This window comes from Nycticebus coucang, chromosome 22 (genome assembly GCF_027406575.1).
Source record: "Nycticebus coucang isolate mNycCou1 chromosome 22, mNycCou1.pri, whole genome shotgun sequence".
Lineage (NCBI taxonomy): Eukaryota > Metazoa > Chordata > Mammalia > Primates > Lorisidae > Nycticebus > Nycticebus coucang.
Window position 1 is genome coordinate 12147092 of NC_069801.1, and position 24296 is coordinate 12171387.

General features: G+C 55.1%; 1 protein-coding gene across 1 annotated transcript; it reads right to left on the reverse strand.

Annotated features, from left to right (window-relative positions):
• ATP13A2 (ATPase cation transporting 13A2) lies at positions 1-22344 on the reverse strand. Its single transcript, XM_053575520.1, has 29 exons — positions 22136-22344; positions 14243-14337; positions 13944-14126; positions 13591-13649; positions 13277-13391; positions 12920-12999; positions 11281-11358; positions 11018-11087; positions 10106-10240; positions 9953-10019; positions 9728-9859; positions 7905-8060; positions 7145-7255; positions 7024-7070; positions 6750-6938; positions 5195-5401; positions 4662-4757; positions 4419-4578; positions 4214-4334; positions 3923-4047; positions 3078-3238; positions 2841-2957; positions 2667-2746; positions 2257-2409; positions 2073-2169; positions 1037-1260; positions 802-953; positions 477-646; positions 1-395 (listed from the first exon to the last, which is right to left on the reverse strand). The coding sequence occupies exons 1-29, from the start codon at positions 22143-22145 to the stop codon at positions 258-260; spliced, it is 3528 nt and encodes a 1175-aa protein (XP_053431495.1). The 5' UTR covers positions 22146-22344; the 3' UTR covers positions 1-257.
• Between the last annotated feature and the right edge of the window lie 1952 nt (positions 22345-24296).

Here is a 24296-nt window from a genome sequence, read left to right on the forward strand (position 1 = left end):
TCAGGAAAATATCATGACTTTATTTGCTACACTGATAGCAGCTCTCAGTGGAGTTGGTGGCTGCCATGTCTACATGGGATGGTATCTAGTGGGGATGACAGTCAGCACTTCCCTACGGTGGGAGGGGTGGTCAGTCTCAGGCCAGGAATGTGACAAAGGCTGACCTCAGGGTTTTGGAGGTGGTGTCTCTGGGGAGGGGTCTGGGGGCGGCTCAGAGGCAGGGAGATCCAGTGTCTAGATGGCTGGACAGGCCAGCGCTACCTCACAGGGCTAGTGGGCAGCGGTGGCCAGGGCTGCTCGGCGAGCTCTTGCTCCAGCTGCTTGAAGCGCTTCTTAGAGGCCCTCTTGGGTCGCAGGTGGCGCAGGTAGGCTGGGAGGCACTGGTCCAATGCGCTCTGCAGAGGGCAGGGAGAGAGAGTCGGAAGGCTCGGGCTGACTCCAGCCCTCCCACTGCCACTGCCTAGGGCGGGCCCTACCTCCAGCATGAAGGCCCCCACCAAGTTGAAGGTGACCAGGCCCAGCAGGAGCAGCTTGAAGTGGGTGTCGGCGATGGTCCTCAGTGCTAGCGGCCCCTGCAGGAGGCCGGGGACCAGGATGAGGCCCACCAGGACAGAGCTCAAGAGTGCCAGGGCCACCAGGAAGGGCACTGGGGGTAGGGGAGTCTGTCAGCCAGGGAGCCACCTGCCCGGGATACATGCATACACACCCTCCACCCACAAAGCCACCCCCTTCATCTCTCCCATCTGCTTCCCCTCTCCCTGTCTCCTTCCCTGCCCCAGACCCCCTCCCACGCTGCAGCACCGTTGGTGTAGAGCGGCCGGCGAAAGGGTGGCCCCTTGGACATGGCCACAGCCAGGATGAGGTATTGGAAGCTGGACAGAGAGAAGACCACTGTGTTCTCGTAGTTGGGCAGGTTGTCTGGTGCAGGTACTGTCCTATTCAGAGGTACAAACCTGGGGGTACACGGATGGCGGTCAGGGAATGGGTGGGGGTGTACAGGGTAGGGTGGGATGGGGTTGGCCAGCTCCCTACTCACCACGGCTGGGCCATGGTGAGGAAGTAGCCCCCAAGCTGCACACCAGCCACCAGGGCCACTTGCAGCAGCAGGCTGCTGAGCACAGGCACACTGAGTAGTGCCCCTGGCGGCCGCACCCGCCCCAGGGCTAGTGCCGGCCCTGTGCGACTCATGAGCACTGCCACCGTGGTGGTGATGACCAGGTCGATAGCCAGGAACTGCACATCTCCTAGGTTGGTGTTGATCTGCCACAGGGAAGGGAAGACAGAGGAGAACTGTGACCTGGCCCTAACCCAGCCCCAGAGGAGCCTCTTGCCATAGCCCTGCTCTTGAAGAGTTTCCTGCCCTCCAATCTGATGGGGGCAGCACTCTCTTCGCCCCTGGGGAACCCCAGGGTGATGGAGAAGGCATTGCTCCTAGTGTGAGACAAGCCCTAATCTGATGCAGGAGGCACTGCCCTCTGTCCCCAAGTCTGATGGAGGAGGCATCCATGCTGACCTCACAGGGGAGGTTTTCCCTACCTGCAGCAGACCCTGAGGCTGACACAAAAGCGTAGGCTCTGCCTTATAGAGCCCCTGGGTTACTAGGGCACGCAAGGTTCCTGCCCTTATGAAGCTCCTAGCTTTGAGGTAGACACAGAGACAGACACAAATACAAGATTTGGACTGCCCTGTGGTGTCACCTGCATTCAGTGGGGGGTGAGCAGGGTGTGGAGCAGAGCAAGCAGGCCTGGGGAAGTAAGTGGAGACATTGGAAGGGGCAGGGCAGGGGTCTTGGTTCCATCCCACTTCTGCCTGGGCTCTGCCTCAGTCTCCCCTGCAGATAGGGAGCTCCAGCAGTCAGGGACAAGACTGGCCCATGACAGCTACTGCCATTTTGGAGGAATTACTGTGTGCCTGGGACTGGCACTGTCATCCTCTCATCTGAGCCTTGCCACTTGTCACACAGCTAGAAAGTGGCAGAGCCAGGATTGGGGCCCATCTATTCCAGAGCCCACCGGGCTCCTAACCCCATTGCCATGTGTCCCCTCCTGGGCCTGGCACTGTGAGATCCTCACCGTGTAGAGGATCAGGACTGAGATGAACTGGGTCAGGCTGTATAGGGCCATGTACTTGAAGACGCTGAATGATGTGTCGAGGGAACAGCGCCCTTCCCTAGAGAATAGGGTGTGGGTCTGAGGGTGCCCGGGTTGGCCGATGGGCCCTGCCAAGCCCTCGCCTGCTAGCCCCTGTCTGCCTCACCTGATGACTGCAGGCACACACTCAATACTGTCTGTGCTCGAGGTGAAGGGCGAGACCACGGAGGCCTCGGCTTGGGAGAGTGAGATGCCCACGTCGGCTGCCTTCAGGGCTCCACAGTCATTGGCACCGTCCCCACACATGCCCACACAGTACCTGATGGAGAGGCATGGGCCCATCAGGGACACTGTGGTCCAGCCACTGGACCCCTAATACCCACATGGTGCCTGTGCAGAGCAGGTGCTCAGTGGATAGATGCAAGGATTATTTTTAGGGTGACCCAGGAGAGCTCGCCTGGGTGCTTTGGGAGGGTGATGGTGCTCTGATATCTAAGGAGGGAGGCAGGGCCTTACAGACAGTTCACTCCCTGCGGGCTTCTCGCCCACCCACCACTCCCACCTCTGAGTACTCACTGAAGCTTCTGCAGCTCACACACCAGCTCTGTCTTCTGCTCTGGGGCCATGCGGGCAAAGACAGTGCCCTGGACCAGGACCTGGTGGCACAGGGGTGAGGGGAGAGCTGAATAGCCACCAGGGAGAGGGCGCCAAGAGGAGGGAGCAGAGCAGGGGAGGCTGGAGCAGCCCTACCTTGGGCAGCAGCTTGGGGAAGTGCTTCACAATGACACCAAAGGTGGGCCCGCTGAGGGCCAGGTGACAGCAGTGCGGCTCTGGCTCCACAGTATAGCATGCAGCCTGGTCGGGATCCTGGGGGTCCAGAAAGCTCAGATCAGCTACCTTGCCTGCCTGGAGAGCTGGGGCCTGGGTTGGGCGATGCAGGGGTGTGGTCACAGGGTGGGGTTCAGTCAGAGCACTGGGTGGCCTCACCTTTACTGTGTTCACAGCTGCAGAGGACTCTACTGGTAGGAACTCGAGAGAGGCAGGCTGACCCCGCTCAGGGTGGGTGGCGTGGATGATAACCAGACGCTCCCCGGGGCTCACCATGTCACAGCCCTGGGCCACAGTAATTGCTGTCTGTAGGTTGTCCCCTGGAGAGTGAGGGGCAAGGCCTGAGTCCAGTGCTATCCACGGAGGCCACCCTCACCCTGACCTTTATAGATGGGAAACCATCTGCTATTACCAGCTGAGTGGGCTGAGGGGAGTTATAAACGTCTCTGGACTTCAGTCTGTCATCTGCAGTGTCCCAACCAGGCTCTGAGGCTCTCAGGGGAGATGGGGGGCTAGGCTTGAGCTCCCCACATACACGTACTCCTGACTTCAGTGTTTCTGCGAAGAAGTGTACGTGTGTGCAGGTACGTGCGTGGAAGGGTGGGAGGACCAGAAGGAGCACCTAGACCTCTCAGCTCTTGCTGTTTCACCCTGGCTGGAATCTTTCTTTTTTTGCTCTTTGAGATTATCACAGCCTAAGGCTGACATCATTATCCCCATTTCTCAGAAGTGGAAACTGGAACCCAGATCATAGCGGGGCTGGAGCCCAGGCTGCCTGACACTACAGCTGGGTGCTTTGGAAATCACTCCACTCCTCTGAGCCTCAGTTTCCACATCTGTCAAATGGGGGTGACAACTACCACTTGGGAGAGTTACTGTGAAGATCTATGAAGTGTTTGACAAGGACCTGGCCTGAAACAGGGGCCTCAAAGGATACCCCAGGAAGATTTGCTGGCACCCTTCTCTATGGCCCTCTTAACCCAGGCCTTGCCGGCCCTGGGTACCTGTCACCATGACGGTACGGATGTGGGTCTTCCGGAGAGCCTGGATCACTGGTGTTGTCTGTGGCTTCAGCAGATTCCTCATGACCAGCAGCCCCAAGAGGCTCAGCTCCTGCTCCACAGTGTCCCTGGTGGGTAGGCAGACCTAGGTCAGAGGTCATGCAGGGGCCAAGGCCCCTTTCCCAGCCACTAGGCAGGGGCTTCTTCTCTGGTCTTGCCTGCCTGACAGCTTCCCTCTGCCACCCAGGCCGGAGGCTACAAAGTCCTTACAGATGCCAGGGGGGACAGGCCAACCTTGTCAGCTGCTGAGCTGCCTCCAGGCTGGGTGTGATGGGCAGCACCTTGCCGGCCAGGGCCACAACGCGGTAGCCAGCAGCTGTGTAGCTCTGCAGTGTCTGGGTGAAGTTGGTGGGCACTGTCGGGGAGAGGCAGGTGTCACAAGGAGGTGGGGGCAGGACCCATCATATGCCAATGTCTGACCAGGTACTGCCTCCTTCACCTGTGTCAGGGTTGCAGAGGCCTGCTACCAGCTCAGGGGAGCCCTTGACATAGGCCTCGGGCTGAGTAGCCCCTGGCCACGCCACCACCACGTCCATACGCTGCAGGGCTGACGAGAAGGGGAAGCGGCGGAGTACGCTGACAGGCATCAGGCGCTCCTCCTGCAGGGACAGAAGGTGGCTGAGGGGCTGGCTGGAGCCCCCGCTCCTCCAACCCCACTCCCTATAGGCGGCCCTCGGCTCACTGTTCCTGGCAGCTGGGGCTCTTGAAGCGGGGGTCTCATTACCACCAAGATCTGGGTCCCACACACTGAGTTTGTGGCTGGCTCCTCCTCCAGGACCTGGCGGGAAGGCAGAGGAGGATGGCATCCAGGGGGCCTCGGCCCGTGGAGAGACTCCAGTTAGACTCACGGAAGACTAGGTGGTACAGATGGTAAGGATTGGGGCTCTGGAGCTGAGTGGAATCAAAGTCAAACTCCGGCTTTGCCACTTACAAGCTGCTGGGTGACCTTGGGTAAGTTATTCCAAATGTCCCTCAGCCTCAGCGCCCTCCCTGTGAAGCAGCTTCTAAGCCTGCCTGCTAGGGCTCGGGGAGGAGTGACAGCAGCCCCCACAGCCACATGCTGGCTCCCCGTAGGTGCTCAGCGCGTGGCCTTGCCATTAGTACCGATGGTGGGCATGACAGAGACCACCTTGGGAGACCTAGAATGAAGACAGGGTGGGCTTTGTTAGGCCCAACTGCCCAGAGGCAAGGGGCTATCATTTTTGGCCTCCTCACCCAGCCAGTAGACTCCACCATCTTGAGGTCCATGGGGTCGCCCACTGGGGTGTCCTGGAGCCAGCTGAGGGTGTGGCAGGTGGCCAGTGCTCGGAGCAGGGGCCCCATGGGCAGGCGGCGGGGCTCAGGGACCAGTGGCAGGAACGCCTGCCCCTTCAGGGGCACCACCCCCATCACGTCCAAGCCGTCCTCAGTGAGGGTGCCCGTCTGCGGGGATAGGTGGGCGGGGCAGTGAGGAGTCCTGGAATGAGCTGGACCCTGCTGAACTGAGCGTCCATACCCTAGGCTGGGTGGGCCCCGTGGGAGCCCAGGAACCCAAGCTGGAGCCAGAAGAGGCCCCGCTTTGCCTCTCAACCTTGTGTGGGTCTGGTTTCCTCTGCTACAGTCACCTCTCAACCCCACTGTTTTTCTGCCTGGCATCATTTCCTCTAGGATATTTTCTTTCTTAGCTCCCAGGAGTGGAGCAGGTGGTCCTTGCTTTGGGCTCTCACCCATGGCCTCCTTAAGTCCCTACCATATGTGCTCCATGGAACCAGGAAGGGGACCTGGCCAATGCATCTGCTAATTGAGTGACTGAATGAAGGATTAAAGGGAATGAAGGATTGACTGACTGGGTACCTCTGTTTCCACACTGGACTCCCAACAGCCCAGTTACTCATCTGGCTCCCTTGCTAGACTGAGGGTTGTGGGAATCTGATCATGCCCCTCTCTGTCCCCCCAGTTAAAAAACTTTGCAGCCTCTGACACCCCTGGAATATCCTCCCGTGTCGGCTGATCAGGCTGCTGTCCACTGCTCACCATGCCCCAGGCTCTCTGTCTGTTCCTCCCTTGTTCACCCTCACTGAGGACAGCGAGGGATCTACTCAGGGGCTTCTTGACTGCCCTCTAAGGAACATCCCCCCACCCCCTCCATTCACCACCCATGTGCCACCCTGTTGGCTTTCTTCTTAAACCCCGTCATCACTGTGACTCCCTTGTGCACTCCCTGTTCACTTTCTGCTGGGGACACACATGACAGTGTCCATGAGGATATTTCTTTTTTTTTTTTTTGCAGTTTTTGGCCGGGGCTGGGCTTGAACCCGCCACCTCCGGCATATGGGGCCGGCACCCTACTCCTTTGAGCCACAGGTGCTGCCCCATGAGGACTTTTCTTTGTTGGTCACTGCTGAACCCTGAACCTCATTGGTTCTTGAACACATGAATAAATTTCACCTGACCCGCCTGTAGTTCCAGCTACAAGGGAGGCTGAAGCAAGAGAATCGCTTAAGCTCTAGAGTTTGAGGTTGCTGTGAGCTATGATTTCACAGCACTCTATCGAGGGCAACATAGTGAGATTCTGATTTAAAAAAAAAAAAAAAAATTTGTTTTACTTGACCATGAGCCTGGTAAGGGGGGCAAGCTGGGCAGGGGTGGGGGTTGGTTCTCTGGGTGTTCCTGCCCTGGTCAGGACCTGGTGCCCTGCAGACCCTCAGCCAATGCTGCTGAGTGGATGACAGGTGTGGAGGCCTGTGGGCTGACCTGCTCCTCTGCACTGACCCTGCCCTGCGGCCCCCACCTTGTCAAAACACACCAGCCGCAGCTTGCCCCCCAGGTTGATGCGCAGCGGGTGGATGCAGAAGATGCCCTGTGTCCGCAGCCGGCTCTGGGCGTAGAGTGTGCACACGGTCATGGCAGCTGGCAGGGCGGGCGGCACCACCACGGTCACCAGGTCCAGTGCCCGGATCACAATCTCATTCAGAGGCACCTGGCAGGAGGCACCGTGAATGCTAAGCACTAGGCAGGGTCTGCTGGGCCCTGCTGGCAGCCCCTGCCAGGCCCCTGAGACGTACCTGGTTGCGATAGAGGATTAGGATGCTGTAGATGGTACCCAGGAGAGCTAGGGAGACAGCACGGGAATCAGTGGGATTCAGGACCTGAGCCAGGGCAGAGTAGGGTGCTGGGACCACTTACCCAGGACAGAGAGGGCAGCCACAAACTTCATGCTGTGCTTATAGAACTTGAAGTTGATGGGCCGGGGATGCAAGATGGAGCTCACCAGAGCCCCTTTAGCGGTGCAGAAGCCTGGTGGGGAGACCAAAAAGTGAGGCAGGAGAAACTGGGGTTAGGACAGGTCTCTCCAGCACGAGCCCCCTCAACTGCATATCTGGGGTTGTAAGGCATGATGCTCAGTGGGTTAGCCATCACCTAGTTTGGGGTTACAAATGATGGCCCATAGACTTTGCCCAGCCCCCACAGGGTTTTAAAGAGTGGAACTAGTGGATAGCATTTAAAAATGGAGCGTTTTACTGAAAATACAGACAAAGGCTGAGTGCTTTTGTGCTTGCCAGCTGCTCCCTCCAGCATTTGAGCCCCTGCCGGCTCTTACAGACATGGCAAAGCTCAGCCTCAGTCTGGTCCAACTTCTCCTGTTAGGAAGGGAACGATGAGGGCGGCGCCTGTGGCTCAAGGAGTAGGGTGCCGGTCCCATATGCTGGAGGTGGCGAATTCAAACCCAGCCCCGGCCAAAAACCACACACACACACACACACACACACACACACAAAAGACGGGAACGATGAAGCCCCAGCTAGTGTGGGACTTGTCTTGAGGTCCCATAGCAGGGCTATGGCAGAGGTGGGTGAGGGGTCCAGGGATCCAGGGCCCACCGTCCCTTGCATCACTTCTTCTATTTATGCTAAGCCCAGCTTCCCCTCAGCCGCCTGACTCATACCTGTCCGGGTCACCACTGCCAGGACGTGGGGTCCCATGTAGGCCCGGGCCTGCAGGACGAAGGTCCCACAAAAGAGTGTGTGTCGCCTGTGTGTCTCTGGACAGTAGGGCACTGGCCCCCCCGGCAGGGCTGTCTTCAGCACTGGAATGCTCTCCCCTGGGGAGGACATGGTATGAAGCCCTGAAAGGCCTTCCATACTGCTCCCTCCCCCAACAAAACAAGGAGTTATGTGTAGAATTGTTCTAAGCCTAAGTGCTCATCTAATTCTGTAACCAGGTATGAATAAAAATCACAGCCCTGGGTGGTGCCTGTAGCTCAGTGGGTAGGGCTTAGGCCACATACACAGAGGCTGGTGGGTTTGAACCCAGCCAGGCCAGCTAAAACAACGATGACAACTGCAAAAACAACAAAAATAGCCGGGCGTTGTGGCAGACGCCTTAGTCCCAGCTACGTGGGAGGCTGAGGCAAGAGAATCGCTTAAGCCCAAAGAGTTTGAGGTTGCTGTGAGCTGTGACACCACGGCACTCTACCAAGAGCGACATAGTGAGACTCTGTCTCATAAAAAAAAAGAAAGAAAGAAAAAGAAATCACAGCCCCATTTTACAGAAAGGGATGCTGAGGCTCAGAGAGGGCATCAGACATAAAGGCAAAGGCACAGTGAGATGTTGCTGGGAGGGGAGTGACAGCCAGTTACCCGGAGTGATTCAGGGAAATTAGACAGAGCACGTGTGGCCATGCACATATGTAGTGGGGAGGGCTGGGGGGGAACCTTTCTCCTTCTGTTGGAATTATTTAATAATAAGTACATATTACTTTTATAATCCAAACCACTAAAGATATTTACATGGGGGTGTAACCTCTAGGAGTGTAGCCTTGGGCAGGCTGCCTTGCAAAGAGTAGCAAACCCTTACTGAATGCCTGTGAAGATGAGGCTACTTAGCGCCTACTGTGTGCTGAGTCCTGGGAGGGACTCAGGGACAATCCAATCACTGTTTCTGCTCCCACCCCCAAAGGTGGATGGATGTGTGAAGTGCAGACAAAGTTTGTGGAGGGTCAGGCTCAGGGTATGTGCCCATGAATCACAGTGATCATCATCATCACTATGATTATACGAATAGAACTCCAGCTAGAAAGCTTCCCTGGAAGAAACTACTATCTTGTCTTTCTAGTAAGCTCTATTTAGTATCTACCACTAAGATCTAACACATCCCAGAGAAAGAAATATTTGCACGTGGCGAGAGAGACAGGGTAAGGCTGGGGCCTGTGGCGTTGTCTGCAATGGCTGGAAAATCACAATCTAAATACTCATTGTTAGTGGATCAGGTAAGTCAGTTCTGACACACCCATAATGGGGACTGGGAGGTGGAGCACCCATGTGTGGGAGAAGGCCCAGGAGAGAAAGCAATGTATGGAATATGACAGAGAACATGAGCCCATGTATGTAACAGAGAGGTGCATGCACATTATATAGGTTCACAGAAAAAGGCCCAGAAGGACACCTGGACCCTTCATAGGAGCTGCCCATGGGGAGATGAACTGGGGACCCCAGTTTGGGCTACATGTTCTACCTGACCTGCGATTGTCTTGACCCGAAGGCGGACATTCACACAGAAATAGTTCACACACAATGGTGCTTACCCCACCCCACTCAGCCCTATCCAGGAGTGACAGCCCCCTTTTAATAGAAGATGAAACCGAGGCACAGTGAGGTAAAACAATACAGCCCAAAGGTATGGGGTTAGCTAGGGCTGAAGCTGGGAAGGTTACTTGAGAAAAAAGGAAAAGAAAACTCCAACTTGTGACACAGAGGGCCGGGGGCAGACCTGTCAGAGAGCTCTCGTTGACCACGCACTCGCCAGCCACCAGGGTGGCGTCGCAGGGCATCAGCCCACCCTCCTGGGGTAGCACCAGGCAGTCCCCGGGCACCAGCTCGCTGGAGTCGACCCATTGCTCCTCTGAGGGGAGGGAGAGTCAGCACAGCCAGGGCAACTGCCACCACCCTCACCCCCACCCAGCCTCTCTCCACCCTCCCGGGCCCGGCTCCTCACCTCCCCCAGGCCGGCACACGCGCACCCGTACAGACAGCTTGACCATGTCCCTCAGAGTCTGGCTTTGCTGTGGGCAGGGGACAACGCGGGAGTAGGGAGGGGGCACCAAAGGGACCTCCTCCATGGCCACCCTGCCTGCCACGTGTCACTCACCTTTCGGGTCCTGTAGAGTGACAGGCAGATGGAGACGGTGGAGATGAGGAGGATGCAGAGGGCATACCAGTAGTAGCGGTCGGCCAGCCACAGCACGATGCTGAAGGCTTGGAACCCGTAGTAGGGGTTCAGTGCCTGGTGGAGGGAGAGAGCGTCAGTACCCCTGTCCCCCGGGCACCCAGACATGGGAGCAGAGGCCCAGTGGCTGCCAAAGGACTGAAGCCAAGCTGTTCCCCTGGCTGATGCTGTCTCCTCAACCAGACATTCCCAGAGTTCCTAGTTTCTCCACTCTGAAGAAGACAAGCCAGAATCCTGCTGAACACTTTATCCAAGTGTCATCCAATGGTGATGACAGGCAGGTGCCACTATCACCTCCATTCTATGGATGAGGAAACTCTGAGGCACAGAGTAAGTCACTGCCCTAAGGCAGACTATAGTTTATATCAGGCCAGACTCCAAGACTCTTTGGTAGTATCTACCCTCAGGGCTGGTATGGTAACATTTTACTCCACACGTCTCTGGGTCACTGGCTTCCCTTTGTCTCTGTGTGACCTGGGCCATGTCATGTGTTACCTTCTGAAGCTTGGGTTCCTCATGGGTTAACACGTTGTTGTCCCGGGCCCTCCTCCCGGGACTGTTGGGAGAATGAAGCACGGGAGGCCCCAGGCTCCAGAGCATGTCTTCTGGCACCTGGCAGGTGCCAGGCTTCGTGCACTTGCCTCTTAGCCTCTAACCCCCACAGGCAATGCCCCAATCTCTGGCTCAAGCCTTGAGCAGAAGCTCCAATTACAGCCTGGCTGGCTGAGGTGACCAGTGCAGGGTCTGGGATGACTCTGCTACGAGAAGGTGACACCTGTCTCCTCTGCTAGTGCACAGGGGCCCAGAGGAGGCAAGACTTGGGGATAACTCTACCTCGTCGACCAGCAGCTGGGGATAGGACTTGACTGGTATGGTGATCACGTTGGGGCCATAGATGGCCTTCCTGCAAGAGGGGGTGAGGCCAAGCCGTCAGAAGGCAGAGTGACGGCTAGACCTGCTGGGTGACAGAATAACCCATTTTATAGCTGAGGAAACTGAGGTCCAGAGATGGGAGGTGGCTGGAAGGTAGCCACATGGGGGGTAGGGAAGATTGGGGTTCTCCAGTATTAGGGCACCCACCCTAGGGCAGCACCCACCTCAAAGTTTGTTCCTGGAGACTGAGGCCAGAGTGGGAGCGGCACATGTCATCACAGGTACGGCCGTGGTCCAGCAGGCTGGGGGTTGGGGGGGACACTTGTGTGGGCCACAGGGCCTGAGCTCTGTGTTCTGCACCTCACACAGGCCAGGGTCTCAGGGCTCCAGGCCGCTCCTGACCCACTTCTGTCACACTAAGCTCCTGGGAGAAAGCAGGCTCCTCATAAGTTCTGGGCTTAGCTTTCTCCTTTTATTCCTCTGATTGGGGTTCAAACCATCTCATTGAGAAAGAACAGTGATGAGAGAGGATGATAATAATATTAAAAGTGCTGGGGCGGCGCCTGTGGTTCAGTCGGTAAGGCACCGCCCCATATACCGAGGGTGGCGGGTTCAAACCCAGCCCTGGCTGAACTGCAACCAAAAAAAAAAAAAAAAAATAGCTGGGTGTTGTGGCGGGCGCCTGTAGTCCCAGCTGCTCGGGAGGCTGAGGCAAGAGAATCACTTAAGCCCAGGAGTTGGAGGTTGCTGTGAGCTGTGATGCCACGGCACTCTACCGAGGGCCATAAAGTGAGACTCTGTCTCTACAAAAAAAAAAAAAAAGTGCAAAGGAGACATTATTTAGTGTATTATTTATGCTGATGATGCCTTGCTCAAGTCACTTGCCCTCTTTGTGCCTCAGTTTTCTCATCTGCAAAATGGGGGACAGCGACCTCATAGGGCTACAGGTGGATTAGATGAGGTGAGCCATGCAGAGTGCTTTGGACAGTGCCTGACACTTGCTGAGTGACCTACACGCCAGTGATTTTCACTATTATCCTTATCATGCGGCAGAGGCTATTGGTGTCACTCCCATCTCCCCTTGGGCTCACCTCTGCACAACACGGCAGCTCCCTGTGGACATCTGCCTTTACTTGAGGACTTGTCCTGGTTGGGAGAGCACGCTCTGCCCATGAGGCCAGAAAGCCAAAAGTGCAGAAGAGTTCATGTCCCAGGGAGCAGCTCACAACCCACAATGGTAGGGAGGTGTTGGACAAGTGTTCCCAGCTACCTTGCCCCTTGGGTGAGGTCGCCTCAAGGTGTGTGCTCTATACTGGCCTCCAGAGATCCCCAAAGGACTGAGGTCCCGGCATCCATGGGGGCATGACAACCCCCTCTTTTCTCTTCCTCCTCTTCCTTGTCCCACCTCCCCAGTGTTGTAAACCAACTCTCTACACTTGAATCCTCGTCCTAGGGTCTGCTTCTGGGGGACTCAAACTAAGGTGTGTCGTGAGCTCACATTTATTAAGCATTTAGTGGGTGGCAGAGAAGGGACTAAACCCTAAACAGATTGCCTGAGCCCAAGCGTGTGTTCTGACTCAGCAGTGTCACCACCTTGGACAGATGCTGTGTCAAGCTTTACAGAAATTATTAGGTATTTCACCTTTGAACTAGCCCTAGGAGGTGGGGATTGTCTCCAACTCCTTTCTAGGCAGAGACCCCAGGCCTGGAGAGGCTCAGTAACCTGCCTGAGGCTGCAGAGGAAAAAAGTGGCAGAGCTGAGAGGGGAGCCCAGGCCCCGCCAGGCCACTTCATGCCACCGTCTGTGCCCAAACAAGGCCCACTCTAGTTAGTGATATCAGTGCCACTGACCCCAATTCTTACCTGACCTGGTGGAAGGCTTGTTGGGTCTCGATCCAGACGTAGCGCTGGCCCTGGAGGAGATAATACCGCAGCACCCGCTTCTGGGTGTGGGGGAGAGAAAAGGGCTGGATTGGAGACTGGCCCCAGGGCCAGTGTGTGTGCACTGGGGGTGGGGAAAGTGGGCAGGGACCAGCATCACAGGAAAGAGAGGTGAGGAGAGGCTAGGAAGCATAAAGGCAGTCAGCATCCTAGATGTCTGGGGTCACAGAACCAACAGGTGCTTGGACAGCATGGAGTCCAATCTTCCCATTGTACAGAGCACAAAACTGAGGCCCAGAGAGGGGCAAGGACTTGAACAGAACCCAGCTTTCCACTCACTGACTCTTCCTGCCCGTGGAGCTGGGCAGTGTCCTTCCAGGTACCGTCCGGTACCGCCCCCACAGCTGCCTGGCTCCGGCCATCCTCCTCATGGGCCTCTTGGGGTAGCTTCAGGCTATGAAGAAGTGTGAGGGTTACTCTGGAGCTCCGAAAGCTACCCCAGAACTTTCCTCTTCCTACAGAGCCACCCTCTGTCCCTGGAATGGGAGGCACCAGTGACAACCATCGTGTGTGTGTGTGTGTGTGTGTGTGTGTGTGTGTGTGTGTGTGTGTGGTGGGCCAGGGGCTTCTGGGAGTGTGAGGGGCTGCCTCACCTGCCCTCGCCGAGGGCCTCAGTCTGCACCTGGACAGTGAAGAGCTGCCATGAACTATCCTGGAACACAGAGGAGTGGACTCAGTACCGGAAGAGACCCACCCCTCCCAGTGGCAGGTGGCCCCTGCTGGAGAAGGCAGAAAAGGCTGAGCCAGCCCACAGGGATCACCCAACCAGCCACTCCTGCCCACTGCTAAGATGGGAAATCTCAGTCCAGAGTGGAGAACCACCTGCCTAACCTCCCCCGGAAAGTCAGTGGCTGGGCGGGAACCTCCCCCCCACCAGCATCCTCCACCCCAGACCCTGAACACTCACCACTGCCCTTCCTGTCCCAGGACTTGGCCAGCCTCTCACCTCTTTGTCTCTTATTTCGATAACGAGTGTTTCGGCGCGGGCCAGGTCGCACGGCCGCAGCCGCAGCCGCACCCCCCACACCGGCTTCCATCGGAAGAGCAGCAAAGGGATCCCAGCCATCATCCAGACCATGACGTGATAGCCTATGACCCTCCATGGACTGCCACAGTAGCCGCTGAGCCTCTGTGAATGCAGGTGAGCGAAGCCAGGGCAGAGGAAGAAGTCAGGGTGTGGGGGGGAGGCCTGGACACGGTGTCACCCCCCCCGGAGCATCCCGGGTCCCGACTCTGTCCACATACCACGGATGAAACTGAGGAGCTGAGGGGATCTATTGATGTCCCTATCGTCAGGGTCCCATAACCGGCCGGCGTGCTGCCCGTTAGAGGGCTGCTGTCTGTGGGCAGAAAGGAAGAAAGTCACTTGGGGAAACGCTGCTCTTCCTCTTGCTTCTTTACTTTTTATTTATTTTTTTGAGACAGAGTCTGTGGTGTCATACTTAGCTCACAACAACCTCAAACTCTTGGGCTCAAGTGATCCTCTTGCCTCAGCCTTCAAAGTAGCTGAGATGACAGGCACCCACCACAACATCCAGCTAGTTTTTCTATCTTTCATAGAGATGGGGTCTCGCTCTTGCTCAGGCTGGTCTGGAATTCCTAAACTCAGGCAATCCACCTGCCTTGGCCTCCCAGAGTGCTAGGAACTCTTGCTTCTTTAAATAGAAAAGGCATTTGGGGGCGGCGCCTATGGCTCAGTGGGTAAGGCGCCGGCCCCATATACCGAGGGTGGCGGGTTCAAACCGGCCCTGGCCAAACTGCAACCAAAAAATAGCCGGGCGTTGTGGCGGGCGCCTGTAGTCCCAGCTACTCGGGAGGCTGAGGCAGGAGAATCGCTTAAGCCTGGGAGTTGGAGGTTGCTGTGAGCTGTGTGAGGCCATCACACTCTACCCAGGGCCATAAAGTGAGACTCTGTCTCTACAAAAAAAAAAAAAAAAAAAAAAAAAGGCGGGCAGCACCCATGGCTCAGTGAGTAGGGTGCCGGCCCCATATGCCAAGGGTGGCGGGTTCAAACCCAGCCCCGGCCAAACTGCAACAAAAAATAGCCGGGCGTTGTGGCAGGCGCCTGTAGTCCCAGCTGCTCGGGAGGCTGAGGCAAGAGAATCGCGTAAGCCCAAGAGTTAGAGGTTGCTGTGAGCTGTGAGCTGTGTGACGCCACGGCACTTTACCTGAAGGCGGTACAGTGAGACTCTGTCTCTACAAAAAAAAAAAAAAAGAAAAGGCATTTGGGGCTCGGCGCCTGTGGCTCAAGCAGCTAAGGCGCCAGCCACATACACCTGAGCTGGCAGGTTGGAATCCAGCCCGGGCCCACCAAACAACGATGGCTGTAACCAAAAACAATAGCTGGGCGTTGTGGCAGGCACCTGTAATCCCAGCTACTTGGGAGGCAGAGGCAGGAGAATTGCTTGAGCCCAGGAGTTGGAGATCGCTGTGAGCTGTGATGCCACAGCACTCTACCTAGGGTGACAGCTTGAGGCTCTGTCTCAAAAAAAAAAAAGAAAAGGCATTTGGGCTCAGCGCCTGTGGCTCATGCAGCTAAAGTGCCAGCCACATACACCTGAGCTGGCGGGTTCGAATCCAACCCTGGGCCCACCAAATAACAATGACGGCTGCAACCAAAAAAAAAAAATAGCTGGGCATTGTGGCAGGCGCCTGTAGTCCCGGCTACTTGGGAGGTAGAGGCAGGAGAATCGCTTGAGCCCAGGAGTTGGAGGTTGCTGTGAGCTGTGATGCCATAGCACTCTACCTAGGGTGACAGCTTGAGGCTCTGTCTCTAAAAAAAAAGAAAGAAAAGGCATTTGGCTTGATAAATACAGTAGCTCAAGCTTTCATGCGTCTGTTAACTGACTGTCCTGCTGGTTCTCCCTCACAGTGCCTGGTTTCCTTGTGTGTTATCTCTGAAGGGGTGTGGCTGGGAATCGGAGACAGGGCCTGGTGAGCGCACCTGGAGCACCCAAGGTGCTCACACATCCAGCCGTCAACTTCCTTGGAGTTCTGTGTCCCACTTTTCCATTCCTTATCCATACCTGACCCTGAGGCCAGGGGTTGGCCTGTTTGTCCTCATTCAATCCCTGTGTCCAGCACAGGCCTGGCAGTGAGGACATGCTGAGATGTTGAGGCCAAAGTGATAAAACATCAGGCCCGCAAGAGCTGTCTTTACTGGTGGGTAAACCAAGGCTGGGGGAATGGTACCAGGTGACTGACTCTATGGCAGACATTCTATTTTCTCCTCCCTCCCCTGCTGTAGAGCTGTGATCTCTGCAAGGCGGGTATACAATGGGTGCCCCAGAGGGCGTGGGGCTCACTGCTTCCACCCTTGGACAGCCTCTGTCAGGGCGCTGCTGTGGTCACATCTTCAGCTTCTCAGCTTGCTCTATCCCCTAACACAGGGCTCACCATGGGCTCCTGTCTCTTTTAGTAACCCTGCCAGGTAGCCTCTATTACTATCTCCTCTATAAAAGGGAGTGAGGCTCAGAGAGGTTTAGTAACCCAACATCACACACCAAGTATAGAGCAGCACCAAGATGCAAGCTGACTCCAGGCTGGAGTTTGTTTTTGTGTGTGTGTGTGTGTGTTTTTTTTTAAATTAAACAAAGAGGCTGGGCACAGTGGCTCACACCTCTATCTTAGCACTCTGGGAAGCCAAAGCGGGTGGATCGCCTGAGCTCAGGAGTTTGAGACCAGCCTGAGCAAGACTAAGACACTATCTCTACTAAAAATAAAAAAAATAAATAAATAAAAAAAACTACTCTGGGAAGCCAAGGTGGGTAGATCGCTTGAGCTTAAAAGTTTGAGACCAGCCTGAGCAAAGTGAGACCTTGTCTCTAAAAATAGCCAGGCATTGTGGCAGGGGCCTGTAGTCCCAGCTACTCAGGAGGCTGAGACAAAAGGATGGCTTGATCCCAGGAGTGTGGGATTGCTGTGCGCTAAGACACCCTAGCACTCTACCGAGGCAGAGACTAAGACTCTGCCTCAAAATAAATAAATGCAAGTAAAAAGATACCTGACGAGAAGTGGCTGAAACAATAAAGATGTTTAATAGAAAAACAATTAAACAAGGAGTTTGTCTTATGCAAAAAGATGTCTGGGTATTGGTAACCCAGGGCTTGAACAATGGCTATGATGCCATCGAGGACCCACCCAGGCGCCTTTATTCTTTCTGCTCTGTTTTCCTGTACAATGAGGAAGGCCTTATGCAAGAATAAGCAGGAAGCTGCGTGGCACATTTCACTTCACTTCTCACTGCCAGAATGGGGCCACGGCACCTCCAGCTGTGCCTGCTGACTGGGATGGCCTGTATTTAGCTCCCGATCCTCTGCAGTAGAAGCAGCAAGCTGGAAATGGAATGGTTGGGTTTCAAATCAGCCACCATATAGTCTCAACCCTTTGGCAACTCACACCCTTCTTCCCTTGTGCTGGGTTTTAGGAGGCATCATAAATATCATCTCTCTTCTCGGGCCAAGTACTGGGGTCAACTGAGAAATAACAATAGGTTAGGGCAAAAGATGATTAAAACATATTCCCGTATTACAAAATAAAGTGGACCCTGGAGTATATGGTTATATTTGGTTGAAATTAACGGGCCCCAAACCGAAGCTCTGAAGTAGAGATTGAATGCACCCAATAGTGTTAATCACTATTGAACCACCTGGGAACCAACCCCGGGAGGCCATACGTCCCCACAGACCAGGCAGAGCCTGTCCTCTCTTATCCTGGCCCCTGACCCCCTCACAGAATGACAGCATATACTATGGTAACAACAACACTAAGAGCAGCTAAATCCACCAGCACATCCAAGGTCACAGGAGCTAAGTCTCCACACAAATTAACTCCTTTAACCCTCCCTGCAACACTAGGAAGCAGACTTGCATTTTTCTGTTTTACGAATAAGGTGACTAAGGCTCAGAGACACAAAGACCCAGCAATAAATGGCCAGGAAGTCAGAGCCCAGCCCTTGTGCTCTCTGGGCCCATGTGGGCACTTTCTGAGAGCAGGACACATGTCATGTACCTCCTGGGTCCTCTCTTAAACCGATGACTCGAAAATCAAACAAGCCAACAGCTTGTTTCCCTACAGCTAACCCCTCTCCTATCTGCTTGGTTGACTCAGAAAACAAATGGTAGAGCCCCTAGCTCCAGGAAGAGGCTGGTCTCTGAGGACGGGGATGGACACACACACACACACACACACACAAACACTCTCTCTCACTAAATGATACAATCTTAATTTCCACCTAAGCATTGGAGGGGTGCTCTTCCCCTTAAAGGTCCTGAACATACACACCCACATTCATAGTCCTCACAGAAACCTCAACCACTGGGATCTCTGTCTAGGCCCTGTAGGAGGGGTGGAATCTCAAGGCTGCTGTGGGGAGGGAGGAAGCAAGGCTCATGGAGACCCAGACTGGGTCCCTGGGGTACAGGAGCTGCAAGGCTGGCTGGTTTCCTTTTTTTTTTGGTTTTTGGCCAGGGCTGGGTTTGAACCTGCCACCTCCGGCATATGGGACCAGCGCCCTACCCCTTTGAGCCACAGGTGCCACCCAGGGTTTCCTTTTTGCTCTGTGGTCCCCCAGTGACAGCCTTGTCAGGGTCAAAACATTGCTTCCTTCCCTTTCTGATGACAACCTGCCGATAAGGGACTGCTGAAGCCTTCTCTGCTCTCTGGTGCAGCTGGGGGTTGTGGAGAAACTGTGGCTCCCGTGGGCAGAGGAGCAGTCATTCAGGGTGACTGACAGTCTGGCAATACTGACTTCTCAGCTATTTGGCCACCAAAAGCCACAGCCCTTGTCTCGCCCCTTTTTAGAAGACTGACAGGCCCAATTACCACTGGAGTCTCAAGTATGGTTGTGGAGGGTGGGGGTGGGGGCTGGGTACAGCGGCTCACTGTTGTAATCCCAGCACTTTAGGAGGCTGAGGCAGGAGGACTGCTGAGGCCAGGAGTTGCAGTGAGCTATGATGATGCCACTGCACTCTAGTCTGGGCAACAGAGCGAGACTCTATGTCAACAACCACCAAAAAGGATTTTTTTATTTTTTCATTTTCTATTTTTTTCAAAAAAGAATTTTTTGGAGATGAGGTCCCACTCTGTCACCAAGGCAGAAGAGCAGCAGCAAAATCACAGCTCACCACAGCCTCAAACTCCTGGCCTCAAGTGATCCTCCCAGCTTCAGCCTCCAGAGTGGCAGTCACTACAGGCACGCACCACCATGCCTGGCTCCAACTGTGTTTTTTTCCCAGAGCCCCTTCGGCAGCCCTGGAGGTAGGTGGGGATTTTTCACCCTTTAGGGCTGTTCTCAGGATGTTTCTGTGGTGTAAGCAGCTTACTATGGGACTTTAGGTACAGTAATTCATGGATGGGTCACCACGTTCTGATGAAGTGGCTACTACTTCTAACCCTATTTCCCAGATTGGGAAACCGAGGTCCAGAGAGGTGAATTAAGTTCCCCAAATGTAGTATATCTCCATCATCACTTTCATCATGAACTTGCCCCTGGTTCTCTTCCAAGCAAGCTGCATTTTATAAGGCAAGTACTCTGGCCTCTTTGGGCTCCCATTTCTCACCCCTAGGATGACAGCACCAAAGCAGCTGGCACACAGGATTGACATGAGCAACCACAGCCCTGGCATTCCCACAGCGTCAGCCTGCACAGTGGGTGAGGGGAGGTGTGGCTCCTGCTCTGACCCATTTCTCAGGCGCTCCTTTCCTTCCCCAGCACCTGCTGAAGGGAGGTGCCTGCTGGTGCCTCCTCAAGCCCAGCCTTACCACCCTCGGGCTGTCAGACTCCTGTACCCTGCTGGGTAGACGCTGGGTGATTATTCAGCAGATCTGATTTCACCCCACACCAAGCCTGCTGGGAGGGCTCTTCTACTGTTCCCGGAGGACAACACTGAGCCCTGACTTAATGGAGTCTGGAGGCAAGGGTGTGAGGAGTGAGGTACAAAGGCTCCAGCCGCTTCTCAAAGGGCCCCTGCCAGAGACCCCCAGGATCTATATTTAGCTTTCCCTCTGAGAAGTTCTTCCTTGTGTCTGTCACAAGGACACTCTCCCAGTCACTTTGGCAAGAAGGAAGGGAGAGGACTTTAAGGGAGGAATTCAGTGGGTTGCGACCTCTTTGGGGGTCGAACAACCCTTTTACAAGGGGTTGCCTAAATACATCCTGCATATCAGATATTTACATTATGATTCATAACAGTAGCAAAATTACAGTTGTGAAGCAGCAACAAAAATAATTTTATGGTTGAGGGTCACTACAACATGAGGAACTGTCTCAAAGAGTCGCGGCATTAGCAAGGTTGAGAACCACTGCTCTAGACTCCTCCTAAGGATCAAGTCCAGGGCACCCTCTCCCTGTAGGACTCCTGTGTGGAGAAACACTCTGCTATGCCAGTGGATAGCTCTATTCACATTTCAACCTCCCCAGGGCTATTGCAAGAAGGGATCAGAGCTCTCAGCTCACCCACGTAAGCTGGGAGGGAGCCCATACAGGCAGTGTGAGACCAGAACACTTTCCCCACATTTGTTACTGTGCTTCTGAACAACAGCAATGCCCACAGCGTGGGAGCCCTCTAGTGCACGAACTCACTGAATCTTCACACAGAACCCTCTGAAGGAAGTGTCCCAAAAATCGCCCATAAAGCTGCCATACATATGGAGAATTGTACCTTTATTTAGAAAATATTCATTATGAAATTTTACAAAGAGGTGGCCAACACATAGAGAATATTTAGAAATCTTTTGTAAAATTTTGTATTATTATTATCCACATTTTACAGTTGGGGAAATTGATCAAGGGAGCTGCGAACTTCCTTGCCTGGGGGTCAGAGAGCTTGGAAGGGGAGAAGCTAGAAAAGAATGGGTCTCTCTCTCTTTTTTTTTATTGAGACAGAGTCTCACTTTATCATCCTAGGTAGAGTGCCCTCGCGACATAGCTCGCAGCAACCTCAAACTCTTGGGCTCAAGTGATGCTCTTGCCTCAGCCTCCCTAGTAGCTGGCATTACAGGCACCCACCACCAACGCTTGGCTATTTTATTTACTTTGTTCTATTTTTTGGTTTAGCAGGCCTGGGCCGGTTCGAACCCACCAGCCCTAGAGCATGTAGCTGGCGCCCTAACCACTGAACTATGGGCACCCACTCAAAAGAGTGCGTCTCAATGAACACATTCTTCACAGCCACTTCAGTGAAAAGTACAGATTTGGATCCCCATTTAAAATGAGGACCAGAAAGGTCGGTAAATATGTGCAAAGTCACACAGCTATGGTGATACCTGGACTTGAACTTAGTCTGAGTTATAGCCCTGGGGTAATGTCACCAGCACTGTGGAGTGGTGAGGCTAGAGTCAAAGCCATTTAGGAACCTCTTGCTTCCTGTGGAAGCCATGGCTTCCTATTGGAGACCTGGCAGTGGCCCAGCCTCCTCCTTCACTGTGGTTTCCCTGTGACCAAGGGCTCCTGTCCTCTGCCAGGCTGGGGCTGGTGGGTGGCTGAGTGACCAACATACAGATGAAACCCTTCTGGATACCGGAGGCCTATTGGCTTTATGAGCAGCAGATGGAATTTAAATTAGATGGAAGGGGTGAGTGTGGGACACCGCCCAGATGGGTAACACGGAGGGTGTGGTCCGTGCACCGGGTCGCTGACTCTTCCTCAGGGGACTGAGGCAGGGGATCTGGACAGCCCTTAGTGCCCCAGGATACTCCCACCTAGTGCCTCAGGAAACCTGTTTTCCCCAACCCCATCCATTCATTCATTCATTCAAGGTCCCGGATGCAGCCGGCTCCACACCTCCTGCTTGACCTGGACATCTGTCACTGAGGGGGGGTTCTAATCCAGCACGAGGGGACGGTCTCCCTGCTTCCGCCACGGCCCCCGCAGCCCTCTCGCACCAGCGCTGGTAGCTTGCTCCCCCCGGCAGCAGGGCGCGGGAAGGCGAGGAGGGGCCGGTTGTACGCGGCGCCATCCCCCAGTCTGGCCTCTGCGAAGGGCCCGAAGCGAGTCCCAGTGAAAGGGAAGGGTCCGACCCAGCATCCCCGCCCGGGGCCCGCTCCTCCGGCTCGCGACCCCGAGGTTGTGGAGGAGGAATTCCCTTCCCCCCACCAAGTGCAACGACGGGCGCCGGGGCCGACTGGGCTGGCACTCACCTGTGCTCATGCCGGCTGCTCGCGCTCATCGCCGGCCCCAGCGCTGCGGCCCGTGGCCTGGGCCCGGGCGTACGCAAAGCCCCGCGGGGGCGCAGTGGGGCGGCCCGGGGCTGGGGGGAGCGGGGCTGGCGGCAACACCTGCACGATCGGCGACGGCGGCGAAGGCGGCGGCGCAGCGCGGAAGGTGCCGCAGTAGATCTCCAAGCTCCGCCAAGCCCCGCCCAGCCCACTGCGGCCCTTGGCCGCCGCCCGCGCCGGGGCTGCCGGGACTTGTAGTCCCTGCCGGCCGCTCCGCACACGCCCGGAGGTGGGGCGCACGGGGACAGGGTGGCCCCCAGACTCAGACGCGCACACAGGCTAGACAGCTCCCAGACAGACACACACACCACGTGGAATCATCCCCAGACTTAGAGAGTGGCGCACACAGGTGGGACAGTCCCTAGACAGACAGCCACACATATGGCTGCCCCCAGTTGTGTCAGCCCCAGTTGTGTAGCCCAGTGCTAAGGACCATGCATGCTATCGTCTGAGCTGCCTCCATCTCTTCCATGCGCTGCAGTTGCCAACCGTGTGGAGTAGCAGCCATGGTTTCCAACCATCATTTCCAACCATGTAGAGTAGTAAGGATGGTTTTATAGATTTGTTGTGACAATCACTTTAGAAAATACATGTAAAGCGCTTGGAATGGTGCCTGACACTGCTTTATAAATGTCAAAGAAGGAAGACACACCTGCCCAGGGATGCTCAAGGTCAAATGCACCCCACAGGGAGGCACAGGGACACAGGGAGACCGTGACACACAGGACGCCTGGAAAATGCCAGATAGGGATAACCCAACCCCGGGAACCTCACAGCATGACCTGCACACACACCTGCGTAGGGGAGGCGTGGAGAGCCCTGACAGGCACCAGGGTTATGATAATTGTATGCAGAATTTATCGTACTACACTACCCTACAGTGACAGGCACAGACACAGTGTCCCCCTGTCTCCCCAGCCTCTAGATAAAGGAACTGTAAAGACAGAAGATGGAACCTCAAGATCCCAGGGCAAACCAGGGAAGGTGCATGTTGTGGCTAAGGATAGGCTTGGGCACAACCCAGCAATCATTTGTCTAGTATGAACTTATGGGGCAGTGCCTGTGGCTCAAGGAGTAGGGTGCTGGTCCCATATACTGGAGGTGGCGGGTTCAAACCCAGCCCCGGCCAAAAACTACAAAAAGAAAAAAGAATTTATGTACTGCTAGGCACTGTTCTAGGAGCCAGGAACATGAAGAGTGTCCTCACAGAGCCCTGTGTCTGCTGGGATGCAGCCCAAGGCAAACAAAGGAAACTCCAGCAATGACCTGTCATGGAATGAGCTGGAAGGAGATAGCTGTGGAGTGTGATGGTGGAGACAGGCCCCGGAGGGGAAAGCAGCCCTGACCCATAGCACAAGTTCAGTAACATTTGGCACAGGAACACACACAGGCACACAGGCAGGCAGGCCTTACTGGTGGCTGGCACTTGGAGGTACAGGAATGTGTGGAATTCAAGATGCTCCCAAGGGTTTGGGCTTGAGCGGCTGGGGGAGTGGAGCCATTTATAGCTGGGGCAGTTGAAAGAGGTTGGAGACCATGCCTATTGGCCACCTGGGTCATTAGGGCTGGCTTCACTAGGTCAAGTGACAGACCTTTTTTTTTTTTTTTTGAGACAGTCTCACTTTATTACCCTTGGTAGAGTGCCGTGATGTCATAGCTCACAGGAACCTCAAACTCTTGGGCTCAAGCAATCCTCTTACCTCACTTCCTGAGTAGCTGGGACTACAGGTACCGGCCAAAACAACTGGCTATTTTTAGAAATAAGGTCTTGCTCTGGCTCAGACTGGTCTCGAACCTGTGAGCTCAGGCAAACAGAATGGCCTCCCAGAATGCTAGGATTATAGGAGTGAGCCACCGTGCTGGGCAACAGACCTGTTTCATCTGCAGGTGACACACCTAATGGAGAGAAGCCTGCTTTGCTTCTCAAAGCCCCCAAGTCTTCTCATTAGGCTTAGTCCAATGTTTGACAGGCTACTTAACCAGGGAACCCAGTCCCCTGAGCAGCAAGAAGCCTGGATTTGGACACAGCTAGCTCAGATGTCCCTGATAGGAGTTGGTGTGGTACAGTGGCTGGGGGCTGGGC